Source organism: Sinocyclocheilus grahami, unplaced genomic scaffold (genome assembly GCF_001515645.1).
Source record: "Sinocyclocheilus grahami isolate Dianchi unplaced genomic scaffold, SAMN03320097.WGS_v1.1 scaffold527.1, whole genome shotgun sequence".
Taxonomy (NCBI): Eukaryota; Metazoa; Chordata; class Actinopteri; order Cypriniformes; family Cyprinidae; genus Sinocyclocheilus; species Sinocyclocheilus grahami.
The window spans coordinates 110,374-123,484 of record NW_015505706.1 but is presented as its reverse complement, the minus strand read 5'-3'; the positions used below and the strand labels follow the sequence as shown (position 1 = coordinate 123,484).

Sequence of the window (13,111 nt, the reverse complement as noted above, 5' to 3'; positions counted from 1 at the left end):
AAATATTGATATGAAATCAAAATATTGTAGCTACAAATGACATCCCATTCATTTCTGTTTAAACAAATCACACATTTGGCTACTATTTTCAGATGGCCTATACGAGTTGTTTTGTAGCCTATAATTAGGGGGAGGGGGAATCAAGTTATTTTTAGAGGGCAATATTTATGTTTTTTAAAATATATTGTGTTTGTTTTTTTACAATAGGCCTATACAATTTGAGATTGCTGACCTAAAGGTGAAAAAGACATATTTACAGGCTATATGTGTACATAGGCCTATTTGAATTAAAGAGTTGATTTAATATTATTAACATTTGTATATTAAAGTGATTGACTGATATTTTAGATTAACTTAATAAATATAACTATATTTTAAGTTGCTCGGCTCTTCAGAAATCGTGATTTTATGTTAAATTAGTTACTCCATAGGATATGCATTAGAATTTAATACTAATAGTAGGCTACTGTTTAAGATATTATATAGGCCTATCCTGGAAAATAATTACTTCATAGAAATAGAGTAAAATACCCAGAGAACTTAGTACCAGCTCGCACTCATGGTCGCGCTCAAAGGGGGCGCTGCATAAGAGAAAAATGAATATTGACCGAGTATGACAGATAGGCTATGTCCAAAGCCGAAGCAAATGGTTAAACCCTTATGTAAAAATACAAACTGTCTATTGCAATAATCATTTACAAGAAAAAAAATGTTTTTCGACTACAAAATAGGCTACCGCATGCCCATAGTGAATTTGAGAAAATGTGCAGTTTGATTTTGTATGTAGCCAGGTTGATTTAAATAAACCTGAAACAGTTTATTTACATGTTGCATGAAAGAAAAATAATATAATTCTGATTTAGGCCTAACTGAAAAAATGACATTTTTACGGTGATGTGTAAAGAATCAATGTCCAGTTATTACATAGCTCGGCTTATTATTGGCAATGACATTACAAAAAGTTAAAAACAAAAAGCAGAGTATTAAGTATAAAACTGAGTCTAATAATAAATAACCTAGTTCAATAGCCTCTGTCTGAAATATGACATTAGTCTTCAAAGATATAGAACTAATATCTAATTTGACAGTTGACAGTTGAGATGCACATGCAGAGTATTTATTGCAATAAACACAAATAATAAGTATAGTCTATGAGGTAGAACATGCATAAAATGAGCAGCATAAATCGCTTGTGAAAAAACAAACAAACAAATAATTAAAAACAAACAAATCCTAAACGAATTTCCAGAATTTCCAATAAGCCATAAGGCTTCTCAACCAATAAGGATTGGCTCCAAATCATGTTAATATTCCCTTAGCATTCCTTTACAGGATTTTCCACAAAGTGATATGGCACAAAGATTGCACAGTTCAAAGGACTGAGAATTCTCTCAGTAGTGGCGACACTTTATTGCTGAATATAGCAGAGCACTGGACTGGGACCAGGTGCAGATGAAATTGTTTGCGTGCTACGAAAGAGCTCGTGCTATACCGGTGCGACAGCGCTCGCGTCTCATTGACATCATTCCGCATCATCCCGCTGATGCGCGTCGCGGGATGGATGGAGAACACAGTCTCATCGGAGAGCGCGGAGATTCCGCAGAATAAAACAGACCAACGAGGCACTTCAACCCGTTTGCTCTGAACTCAACGAGCAGACGTTAGTATTTTGAAGACTTGCACTTTATTTTACCACGATGTTCGGTTCTTAAACAGCATTTGGTTATGCATTTTGTTTGGTGACTTGCACTTTCTTTACAACTTTGTGAGAGAGCAAGTTTGATGTGAAGACTTGGATGTCATACTTTTGCGCATCTTTTTTACCATATCAACATGTGGCATGGGTTTTTGGGGCTGGATCCCACACGAACGTCCTGGAAGAAGACCTGGAGAGGAGATCATGATTCACACTAACTGCATGAAGAATTCCCTTGTGTTAAAATGAATGATAAACCCAACAAATGGATTTTCATCCCAATTTTAGCCATTCTTTTTGTCATGATTGGGTACCAGTATATTTGTCCGGCAGGCGGTCAGGCTTGCCATTTTAGGACAGGAGACAATCTCGTTAGGATCGGTCCCCCGTCCACTCCAGACCCGACCACCGATGACCCGGAGGAAGACAGCCCACCTAAATGTGCGTCCAAATTCAACTTCACGGAGCGCGATCTGACACGCGACGTCGATTTCAACATCAAGGGAGATGATGTGATTGTGTTTCTGCACATTCAGAAGACAGGCGGGACCACCTTTGGCAGGCACCTGGTCAGGAATATTCGCTTGGAGCAGCCGTGCGACTGCAAAGCGGGACAGAAAAAATGCACGTGCCATCGGCCCGGTAAGCAGGAGTCCTGGCTCTTCTCGAGGTTCTCCACGGGCTGGAGTTGCGGTTTGCACGCGGACTGGACAGAACTGACCAACTGCGTGCCTGTGATCATGGACAAAAGGCAGTCTCCAAAGCGCAAGAGGTAACGCGCCCCTCTCTCTCTCTCATAAACTAATTCGGAGAATTCATTTGCCGCTCTGTTGCCTCTAATGAAGGTAATGATGAAGTGTAAAATGTAGTCTGATGGTGTTTTCACACATGAGTCCACTCAGACCACTTTGAGTAGACCAAAATGGCATTTACACTCTTAGAAAAGTAGGTTTGGATCTATTTAATAAGAAAAATACTACTACTACTACAACAACTACTACTAATAATTATTATTTAAAAAAAATAATACACTGCAAAATTTGATGCATAAAACAACTTTTACTTAGAAATTGCTTGTACGTTTTAAAAAAGAAACGGCTTTATTAGTTCATTAAATTAAACGTGATATTTTGAAGAAAGACTGGAATAGTATTTGCTTATTTTTGTCAAATGTACTCCAATAATCTTCATTTACAATTTAGAAAATATTTTTTTACAATGAGTATATTAAGTCGTAATTTCTTTCTTTCTTTTTTTTTTTTACAGCAACTTTAAGACCTTGAGCAATGTAGTGAGGATATTTTGAGTGCACTCAGACCTCTGTAAGTAGTTCTAAAAAGTGAAACCAGTTCTGTTTACACTCACAATGTCCCTGGACTTAAAAAAAACAAAGTAATCAGGCCTTATTTTTGTCCATCACTAAAGATGTCTTATTTTACTTGCCATAAAAACACCTTGCTTTGGGAATCTAAGTTTATTATTAGTGACTGTTATTGTGAAATAATGAAGTTTTGTGTTCACAATGCACTCAGACCTCCTTTAGAGATCTCAGTCCAGTTTGATTTAATGGGGTCTCATTCGGAGAGTTCACATAAAAGCTATGCCAAAACACCAACCACTGAAGCGAAGTACTTAAGGTGAACTTAAAGGTAATATATTTCCTCTGGCACGCTGTACTGATATGTTGCTAATTCTGAACCAGTTGAATGAGAAATGATTTTGAACAACAAAAGCCAATCAATCAATGCAGTGTCTCCAAAAGAGATCTGTGCATTATGAATCCAAATCCATTTTCCATTTTTATGCCCTCTGCATTTTTCTTTCACTGTTTAGAAGGTATTTTAGTCCATCACTAGTCTTTTCTAAATGGAAAGATTAATCTACTTCACATATGATTTTAAATAGTTATATTTACCCTGTCAGAAAAGACAGTATAATTGGGGGTTTTCTTTGCCTGTGGCCACTCTGTGTCACTCAGTGATATTATTAATGTGACAGTGATATTATTAACTTATCACCCAACATGGTTTATGGCGAACACATTAAAAAGATAGAGATAGCCAGTCAAAATGACTAAATGTCAAGCCTAAAATGCTATTTTCTACAGTCTCTGTGACCATAGCTCTCTTACTCAGATTCTGTATTCCAGTTTAAATGACTGAGAGTCTGCGCTGTAATGAACTTTAAATGAGGTATCATAAAGCCGAGCCGAGCTGTTGAGCATTTCCATCTATAAATCTGACAGTGCCAGTCTGGCCAAGCAAGCCATTAAAAAGTTATTTTAGTTGTTTACTAAGTATAATGATGGCTTAATATGGCGAAAATTTGCAGACTTTCACTTTTATAAGTGCCTGTGAATAAAAGACATATGTGTTTTTAGTGCCTGCGAATGCCATTCTCGTAAATAGCATATAAAATAGCTTTGTCGTCATCCTCAGCTACTTGCTGATCTAATGTTAGTCCATGAATTATGTTTGACACAACTGGCTGTGTCTGTATCTGTTCTGCTCTGTTATCACGAGAAACTCAGTTTTGGCAATCACTCATTTTAACAGTTGCCAAGCAAATGAATCAAGTTAATTAGTTGCTCAGCCTGCATGTATTGTAATGAAAAAAATATTAATACTTAATAATACTGACTTTGAGGAACAGCTGTAAAAAAATGCATGTTGCCTTTAAGGAAGTTTCAGAGAGGAGACATTTATTGGGTGAAGAGAAATTCACACTCATACCCCAAAACTGCAAGACCACAGTTATAATGATTCATCTCTGCAGAATCAGCCAACTCGTTCTGGAAGTTCACAGTCTGTATGCGACAGAGAACCGAAGCCCAAATGAAACATAAATTAATCTCTCGCTCTCTCTGTGCTTTCAAAATGCTGCTTCACATTGCTTCTCTAAAGATACACCAGGAGACGCAAATAAATCTCTTCTGACAACAGTCGCTTTTGCTCTCTGAACCACATGTGCTAAGTGGTGACTGTATGAAAATTTCATCCTGATACTCAGCTCTGTTTATTTTGGTTAAGATGGATCACTCTGTGTGTGGAGGAGGCTTTTCACGGACATACAACAATCCTAATTTTTTTCTGTGTTTAAAATCCACTTGAAATTTACAGCACTCACAGTATTCCATAATCTAATAATCCAGATTAGTGCAGTAGCGCAAAAGAATTGTGCGTTGTTGTTTTTTTGTTATTGTGAATATGCAGAAGTAGTTCTTGCCGATGGTGGGCTGGTAATTTGGCAGCGAGGTTTCTCAGGCATGGTGTGGCCTTTTTAACAGTGGGGGCACATTGCAGGACTTGGAAAGGTCAGCCATGTCAGAGCAGATCAACAGACACTGTTAGAGTCGATGAGAAGGGAGAGTTGAAGTGATCTCTTCAGGGAGGCTTCTCGTCTTGTGTCTCTTATTCTGGGTTGTTTGTCTTCTTCTACGGTCATGCATTTCTCTTGCAGGTCAAAACTGTCAAAACAAAGCGGCAGTTAGAGAATCTAACTGAGCAGGTTTAAAACAACATTGACCACTTTTAATTTTTTAAATGCACATTGCTGGTCTTATTGTACATGATGCATTAGTGCAAGTTGTCATAAATAATATGTAATACCTACTTTTCAAGAGCCAATCAATTCCTCATGAATAATATATAGTTATGTCAAGATTGTTTCAAAGCAGCTTTGCAGTAATAAACAGGAAGATAACAGAATCAGTTATGGAAACTCAATTATGGAGACAATTCAAATTCTGCTGTGAATTCTGCTAAAAAGACAATAGTGTCATTATTCAGATTTTAGCATGGTAATGGTTATGACAATGTTCAAGTATTTGGTCTTGCCGGAATAGATCTGCTATGCTGCTGCTGATGTTGGTTATTGCTGAGTTGTAGATTATTGCTGCTGCTGTAAGCAAGTACGGGAACTTGCTACTGCCAATGCATATGGTGATACAGTGCTGTGAGTATTTAAGGCACACTGCTGCTGCACAAATAGCATATAAAATAACCTGTAGCAGATCTATACAGGTGGAGCTGGGGAAGGTGGAGTGTTTCAGAGGAACTCTGAAAGCATGCTCCAAAATGCTCAAGTGGATGCTAACCAGCCATTTAAATGCAGCAAGCTCATTGGCTGACATGAACCAATCAGCTTGTGCCAAGTCCTTTAACACTGTGAATATCATCAGTTACGTTAATACCCATCAGCCTGCGCCATCTAGAGATTCATGACTGAACTATACATTTACTCTATTTTGAAATGAGTTCAACTCAGCTATTAGCCATTCTAGAGAAGGCAGCAATGTCGTTATTCAGCTCAAGTCTGTTTAATGTTGATTCAATTCAGTTCAATAACATTGTCAATGCTGCAAGATGCGATTCAATTCTAAAGAAGCTTTACAGATGACAAAAATGCCATCATCCAGTTTAACTCAGTTCACTTTTTTTCATCCGATGGTGTCAGTGCCATCAAGTCAATAATATTAATAAATATTAAGTGTTTTTTTGAGCCCAACTAAGCAAGCCAAAGGAGACAATGGCAAGAAACCCCGAAATCCATCAGGTGACAGAAATCTTGGAAGAAGCCAGTGAGGGGACCAGTTCTCCTCTGGCCTAAATTAATTCACATGGTGTGATATAGTTTGAGGAATGTCACATTGGTATTAGGTGGAAAAGTAAGAGTTTCTGTCCAGTCTGTCGAAACATGAAGGCAGAGCTGCCATTTTTTGTTTAGTTCAGCCAGTTTATCTTATCAGTAGGAATAAGCACAATGATTGTGCTTGTTAAAGTCTGCATTGTGGTCCTCGCTGGTCGTGGCATGACATGTTCGTAGCCGGTCATAAGGATCTGTACTGAGGGCTGGTCCAGTCAGCGAGGTTCTCGCTGAGGATGTGTGTCGAGGCCTCGTCTGATCAAGTCCCATCCAATTTTTCTGCATTAAATATTCTATTTCATGCAGAAATACGACCTATTGCATAAGTAAAATGGGTTGTGTAAAGCATTTCAGTTGTTTTTAATTAAAGATGCTAATCTTATGATAACTGACCAACCATATAACAGCACAATTAAGATGAATTTCAGACACGACAGGGTTTTATTTGGATGCAGTCCTCACGTATTGTATACCCATAGGCATCACATCAATTTAAATTATGTTGTTCAGATGATAAAACCCCCTGATTTGGAAAAACCCCTGACTCGTTCTTTTCACCTTCCTTTCTAGTTCTTTCATAGCTCTTCCTCTCTTCAGGACCTCTCTCTGCCTCTTTTTATTTTAGCACTAATTAAATTTGCCAAGTCCCCTGGCACTATAACCAAATGGAGTTTCTGGGCAGTCACGAATGTGCAATCTGCTGAAATGAGATGCAATTAACTAAGCCAACTGCACACAGGTTCTGAGATTAAAGGCACCGCAAACGATCTGCACATGTTTACAGAAACAGTCTCTTAGTTTGCAGTTAAAAACAAAAAACACTAAGACAGCTAGTCCATAATTAGGAACACAAAAGTATTAAAACGGTGTTCTGTTTTTCTGCTCAACACTGATTTCATAGTGTTGTTGCTTACTGGAATAAAGGGTTTCAGTGCATATTATGGAGAGAGAGGGTCCATTTTGGCATTTTTTACGATTCCTTACGTAAGATCCTTAGAAGACTTGAGCCCCTCCCTCACTGTATTGTTATTTTTGTCTGTTTTGTCCAGCAGGCAAAACCATAATTCCGATTGATTAAAAAATGAATAGCGCATCATTAGTGTCTGTAGCAGAATTTAGAAAAATTGTATTAGGTTTTAGTGAGTTTGAATCGAATTTGCTTTCCTTTTTTGGAAATAAGTCTTCATTAAATTAATTAAATATAAAGAAATATGTAAACAAAATACATTTCTATAACGGCATTCAATGCCAATATTTGATGTTTGTAAATCTTTATAAATGTATCTTATAGCATTCTCAATTCTGGTTTTGAAAGACACTCTACCCCTGTCTGTGGCAAGAGTTACAAACTGAAGTATATACTTATCCATGGGGTTTGGTACTCTAATTGTATACATCTAGAAAAAAAAACTTTTTGTTTGTTTTTACTAAATTTGTCCTCTGCATATGGTGAAACAAAGTCACATTATGTATTAACACATCAACTCATCAATATTAAAACAGTCTATTTGCGCGTGTGCCTGAATGTGTGTTAAGTTTTCATGGCTTCTGTGGTTAGGGTTTTCACACTAATGTAATGAGACCTAGAAAAATCTCCCATTGTTCTTATGGAAGGCTAAACATCCAGTGGAGGTCCTCCATTCCCCCTCAACAATTAGAGTACAAATAGATTCACAAGCTCCTCATTTCCCAGACAATCACAGTAATGAGTAACCTGCAGCTGCACTAATGGGCCATTATTACTCACATGGAGAAAGTGATGACATCCTCTTGGCACAATAACACTTTTTGCATATTTTATTCATTATAGTCAACACAGAGACACACAATTACTGTCAGCATCTGCATGGGCACAGATCAATAGTGAGACACCATCACCCACCTTATGCAAGGAAGCAAAGCGCTTTTTCTTGTCACCTTTTAAATTCTTCTTCCTGTTCCTCCTTGTATGTTCCACACATCACTGCGCTTGTTAGATGGCTGCTGTTGTCATGTTAAGATTCTTTCTGCTAGATCTGTTAACCCAAGCAGGTTCTCTCTATGAGCATGCATGGGGCTGCAGGAACTACATTTGTTGGATTTACAGCCTGGAGGGACCTGCTCGAGTCCTGTGCATCCTCATTGGTATGGGATGTTTATTAGGTGCAGGGCTGAGCATGCCCTTGTGGGTTAGACGCGGCGGGGTCTGGAGATTGCTTTCACGTGTCATTAATCCAGGTGACCATATTCTCTGGAGCAAACGCTGTAATCCAGTTGCTGTGATAATTATGTGCTAACAGGAAAGGGAAATTTGGTGCATCTTTTGAGTCTACTGCTTCTGTTTGAGCTAGAGTCTGATATGAGCAAAAAAGGGCAAAAAGGCCTTTGAAAAACAATTTGATGTTTGAAGCAGCATTTTGTTATAATGCTTTTACTACATTTGGGAAAAAACACAGTAGACTATGCCAAAAATCCATGCTAAAATTCAGACCAACAGCACGACTCAATAACAAGGAGGTTAATATAGAGTGCACATTTTGGACACAAGTTTGTTCTGCCAGTGAAAAATAACCAAATAATCAAAACCAAAGTGCAAAACAAATCTCCAGGCAACACACAGTTGAATAAATTGTTGTTTGAACAAATTAATTAAATGAATGATTCAATGAGTTGCTTATTAAGAGACACTTGTTTCTTTACTGAATGAAACTAGCTGCATCTGAAATCTCATACTCTCTGAGTATAGGTACCACCCCGCACTGCAACAGCTAAAGTCCTTCTACAATGGACGCGACAAAGCTACCGTTGCAAATCATTTGAACTTTCTGTCAGTATGTCATAAATAGAGCGAGGCATCAGTTTACTGTTGGGGATTTGTCGTGTCGCGTTGCGCTGCATCCAGTGTAGTCAGAGAGCATCACTGATTATAATGGTATTTTGCCGCATCGCAACGCGTCGCTTACGTCCAGTGTAGACAGGTTGAGGCTAGAAGGGATACAGCTGTGGCCACCAGGGCTTACTGGGCATGCGCACTTCAATATTGCCTAATTTTTATCATGCTGAGCAACAATAATGACTGTATTTGGATTATTGTAAGGGGTAGGTTTAGGGTTGGCGTAGGTGTAGACGTTAATAAAACAGATTGTGATAGGTAGCAAATTTACTTTATTGTTATTTTCCAGCCGTAGCTGTATCCCTTCTAACCACAACCGTGTAGACACGGTGAGAGCCACGCAGTTGCATGTGAACACTGAATTCCGTTCACTTCCGTGTCTATTTGTGCCTGAAATGACACATACACGCGAAACTATGTCAAAATGCATGTCTCTGCAAGTATCCTTGTAAACATAGTTGTTTATGGCTTAGGTGAAGGTAAACAATTGAGAAAGAAAATGGATGTGAAATAGTAGTTTACAGCAGTATAATGTTCTTGTTGCTTTCTGTGTCATGAATGTTAAAGGGATAGTTTACCCAAAAGTGAAAATTCTGTCATTAATTACTCACCCTCATGTTGTTCCAAACCCATAAGACCTTCGTTCATTCAATGAATCCCGAAAGCTCTTAGACCCTCCCATAGGCAGCAATGTAATTACCACTATCAAGGTCCATAAACGTAGATTCAGACCAACAGCACGACTCAATAACAAGGAGGTTAATATAGAGTGCACATTTTGGACACAAGTTTGTTCTGCCAGTGAAAAATAACCAAATAATCAAAACCAAAGTGCAAAACAAATCTCCAGGCAACACACAGTTGAATAAATTGTTGTTTGAACAAATTAATTAAATGAATGATTCAATGAGTTGCTTATTAAGAGACACTTGTTTCTTTACTGAATGAAACTAGCTGCATCTGAAATCTCATACTCTCTGAGTATAGGTACCACCCCGCACTGCAACAGCTAAAGTCCTTCTACAATGGACGCGACAAAGCTACCGTTGCAAATCATTTGAACTTTCTGTCAGTATGTCATAAATAGAGCGAGGCATCAGTTTACTGTTGGGGATTTGTCGTGTCGCGTTGCGCTGCATCCAGTGTAGTCAGAGAGCATCACTGATTATAATGGTATTTTGCCGCATCGCAACGCGTCGCTTACGTCCAGTGTAGACAGGTTGAGGCTAGAAGGGATACAGCTGTGGCCACCAGGGCTTACTGGGCATGCGCACTTCAATATTGCCTAATTTTTATCATGCTGAGCAACAATAATGACTGTATTTGGATTATTGTAAGGGGTAGGTTTAGGGTTGGCGTAGGTGTAGACGTTAATAAAACAGATTGTGATAGGTAGCAAATTTACTTTATTGTTATTTTCCAGCCGTAGCTGTATCCCTTCTAACCACAACCGTGTAGACACGGTGAGAGCCACGCAGTTGCATGTGAACACTGAATTCCGTTCACTTCCGTGTCTATTTGTGCCTGAAATGACACATACACGCGAAACTATGTCAAAATGCATGTCTCTGCAAGTATCCTTGTAAACATAGTTGTTTATGGCTTAGGTGAAGGTAAACAATTGAGAAAGAAAATGGATGTGAAATAGTAGTTTACAGCAGTATAATGTTCTTGTTGCTTTCTGTGTCATGAATGTTAAAGGGATAGTTTACCCAAAAGTGAAAATTCTGTCATTAATTACTCACCCTCATGTTGTTCCAAACCCATAAGACCTTCGTTCATTCAATGAATCCCGAAAGCTCTTAGACCCTCCCATAGGCAGCAATGTAATTACCACTATCAAGGTCCATAAACGTAGCAAGGAGATCGGTAAAATAATCCATGTGACATCAGGGGTTCAAGCTACGAGAATAATTTTTGTACGCAAGGAAAACAGAAATAACGACTTTATTCAACAATTTGTCTCCTCCGCTTCACCATTTTTGCGTACAGAAAGTATTTTTGTAGCTTCGTAAAATTATGATTAAACCCCTGATGTTACATAGATTATTTTACCGATATCCTTGCTACGTTTCTGGACCTTGATTGTGGTAATTACATTGCTGTCTATGGGAGGGCCAGAGAGCTCTCGGAATTATTCCCCCCCCCCCAAATAGAGCTATTCAAGTCATCTGGTGATTTTTTTTCATATCGCAATATATCGCAGAAAAACAAAATATCGCAGTGTGAGTTTTTTCCAATATAATGCAGCCCTAGTATGCAGTGTACCATATTTCACTGTACTATATACTTGTCTTATGCAGTATTCTGTAAGTCATACCTGAGTTTCATACCTCAGTTAAATGAGTCAAATGGGTTCATTTGTTCAGGTCATTTAATTGTGTGCTTTCTGTTATACAATTTTGCCCAAAATTCCCCAAAATTGGATAACAAATTAACATTTTGCTACCTCCCATGTTGACAACAGTCCTCAGGACAGGAAGCGTAGCTGCATCTCCTCCTGTTGATGAAAATCTGTATAAATGTTGAGAGGTTGAGGCGTGCACTGTGAAAGCTACTCAGTGTAATGAGACAGGTCTTGCCAGAGCAGACACTCAGGTCTTTTGACACTGCTGTCAAAAAATGCTGCTATAGCATATACAACTTTCCAATAGCCTAAACCAGTTCTCTTATTGGATGCGGTTGTAGCTTTGGGCTGGACTTATAGCTGATGTCTGAAGAGAATATAGAAAATAAAGAAATATTGAATGATATTTATTGGATATGTTGTAAAATGAATGTACTTTAATTATGAGACATAGGTGAATGCAGTCTTAATCTTCAATTGTTTTCAGTACAAGTGTACGCAGGTGTTGAACACAACTAGGCCTACTTCATCTCTGGCAAAGACAAACATGAGGATGACAGGCAATTTAGTTTTAATGGTTTAGTTTTAATTTGACATCTTAGATTGGGTCATACTTGTTAGATTGAGCCATGATTGGCTTCATGAATGTAAATGTTTAACTGTTCTCATAATTACCATAGCAGAAGTTATAGTTTCATTACAGACTTTTCTCAGAATCAAGCTGAGCACAATGTAATGATGTTAAACATAGATATTCATTTGATAACAGATGAGTCACACATAGAAGTGAGACCTGCTGGGAATCACACTGTTTACTTCTGAACCATTTTGAATATACACTATATATGAATATTTGTACTGCAGAGAACAGACTGCCTTTATACTGTGAGCTGTAATTACTGCTATTTGTTAGAAGACCATGTACTCCTCAAGTAATTACTGAGCTGCACTTCCCAGGTCGGTCATACGTATACAGCTCTGTGAAAATCCTCCGGATTCAATTTTTTTTTTGCCGTTTCTGCTACAGGTTACCACTAGCAATTATTTTTCACATGTTCCTTGTGCGTTTTTTTTATGTAAACTGTGTTTACAGTCATGCACTTACAATGAAAATCTATGGGGCAAGAAATTTATCATTGTTCAAAAGAAGAAATGCACATCTTGTATTTTTTGTTTTATTTAAAGCGCTAATATGAATTCCTCTACAATCTTGATATGTAAGCTATAAAGCTGTTTAATTTTTTTTGTGGTGGGACTGCTATTCTAGGCAGACAAACTTCTGGTTTTGTGTTACCAGCATAATTCTTGTGGGTGGATTTTTTTCTCTGTGTAAACAGTCCCTTTTTAGGAATCCTTGTGGGTTAAAATTATTTCCTGTGTTAAAAAGCGTATTTTGAAGCCAGAAGATTTCACAGAACTGTCTAGTTATTAGATTCCGAGTCTATTCCTGGGATCTACCAGAATTGCTTATACAAGAGGCCCAATTATTTGAAACAAGATCTTGAGATGTCTTTCTAGTAATAGAGCAGACATAAAAGAACCAGTACTTGTT

At 38.0% G+C, this 13,111-nt stretch overlaps 1 protein-coding gene across 1 annotated transcript in view; it reads left to right on the top strand.

The window, feature by feature from the left end:
- Positions 1 to 1,920: 1,920 nt before the first annotated feature.
- Positions 1,921 to 13,111, top strand: part of hs6st3b (heparan sulfate 6-O-sulfotransferase 3b) — a 69,957-nt gene continuing 58,766 nt past the window's right edge. Inside the window, exon 1 of the mRNA XM_016237927.1 lies at positions 1,921 to 2,468. Coding sequence (XP_016093413.1) covers positions 1,942 to 2,468 — 527 coding nt within the window. The 5' untranslated portion in view covers positions 1,921 to 1,941. The remainder of the gene's footprint in view (positions 2,469 to 13,111) is intronic.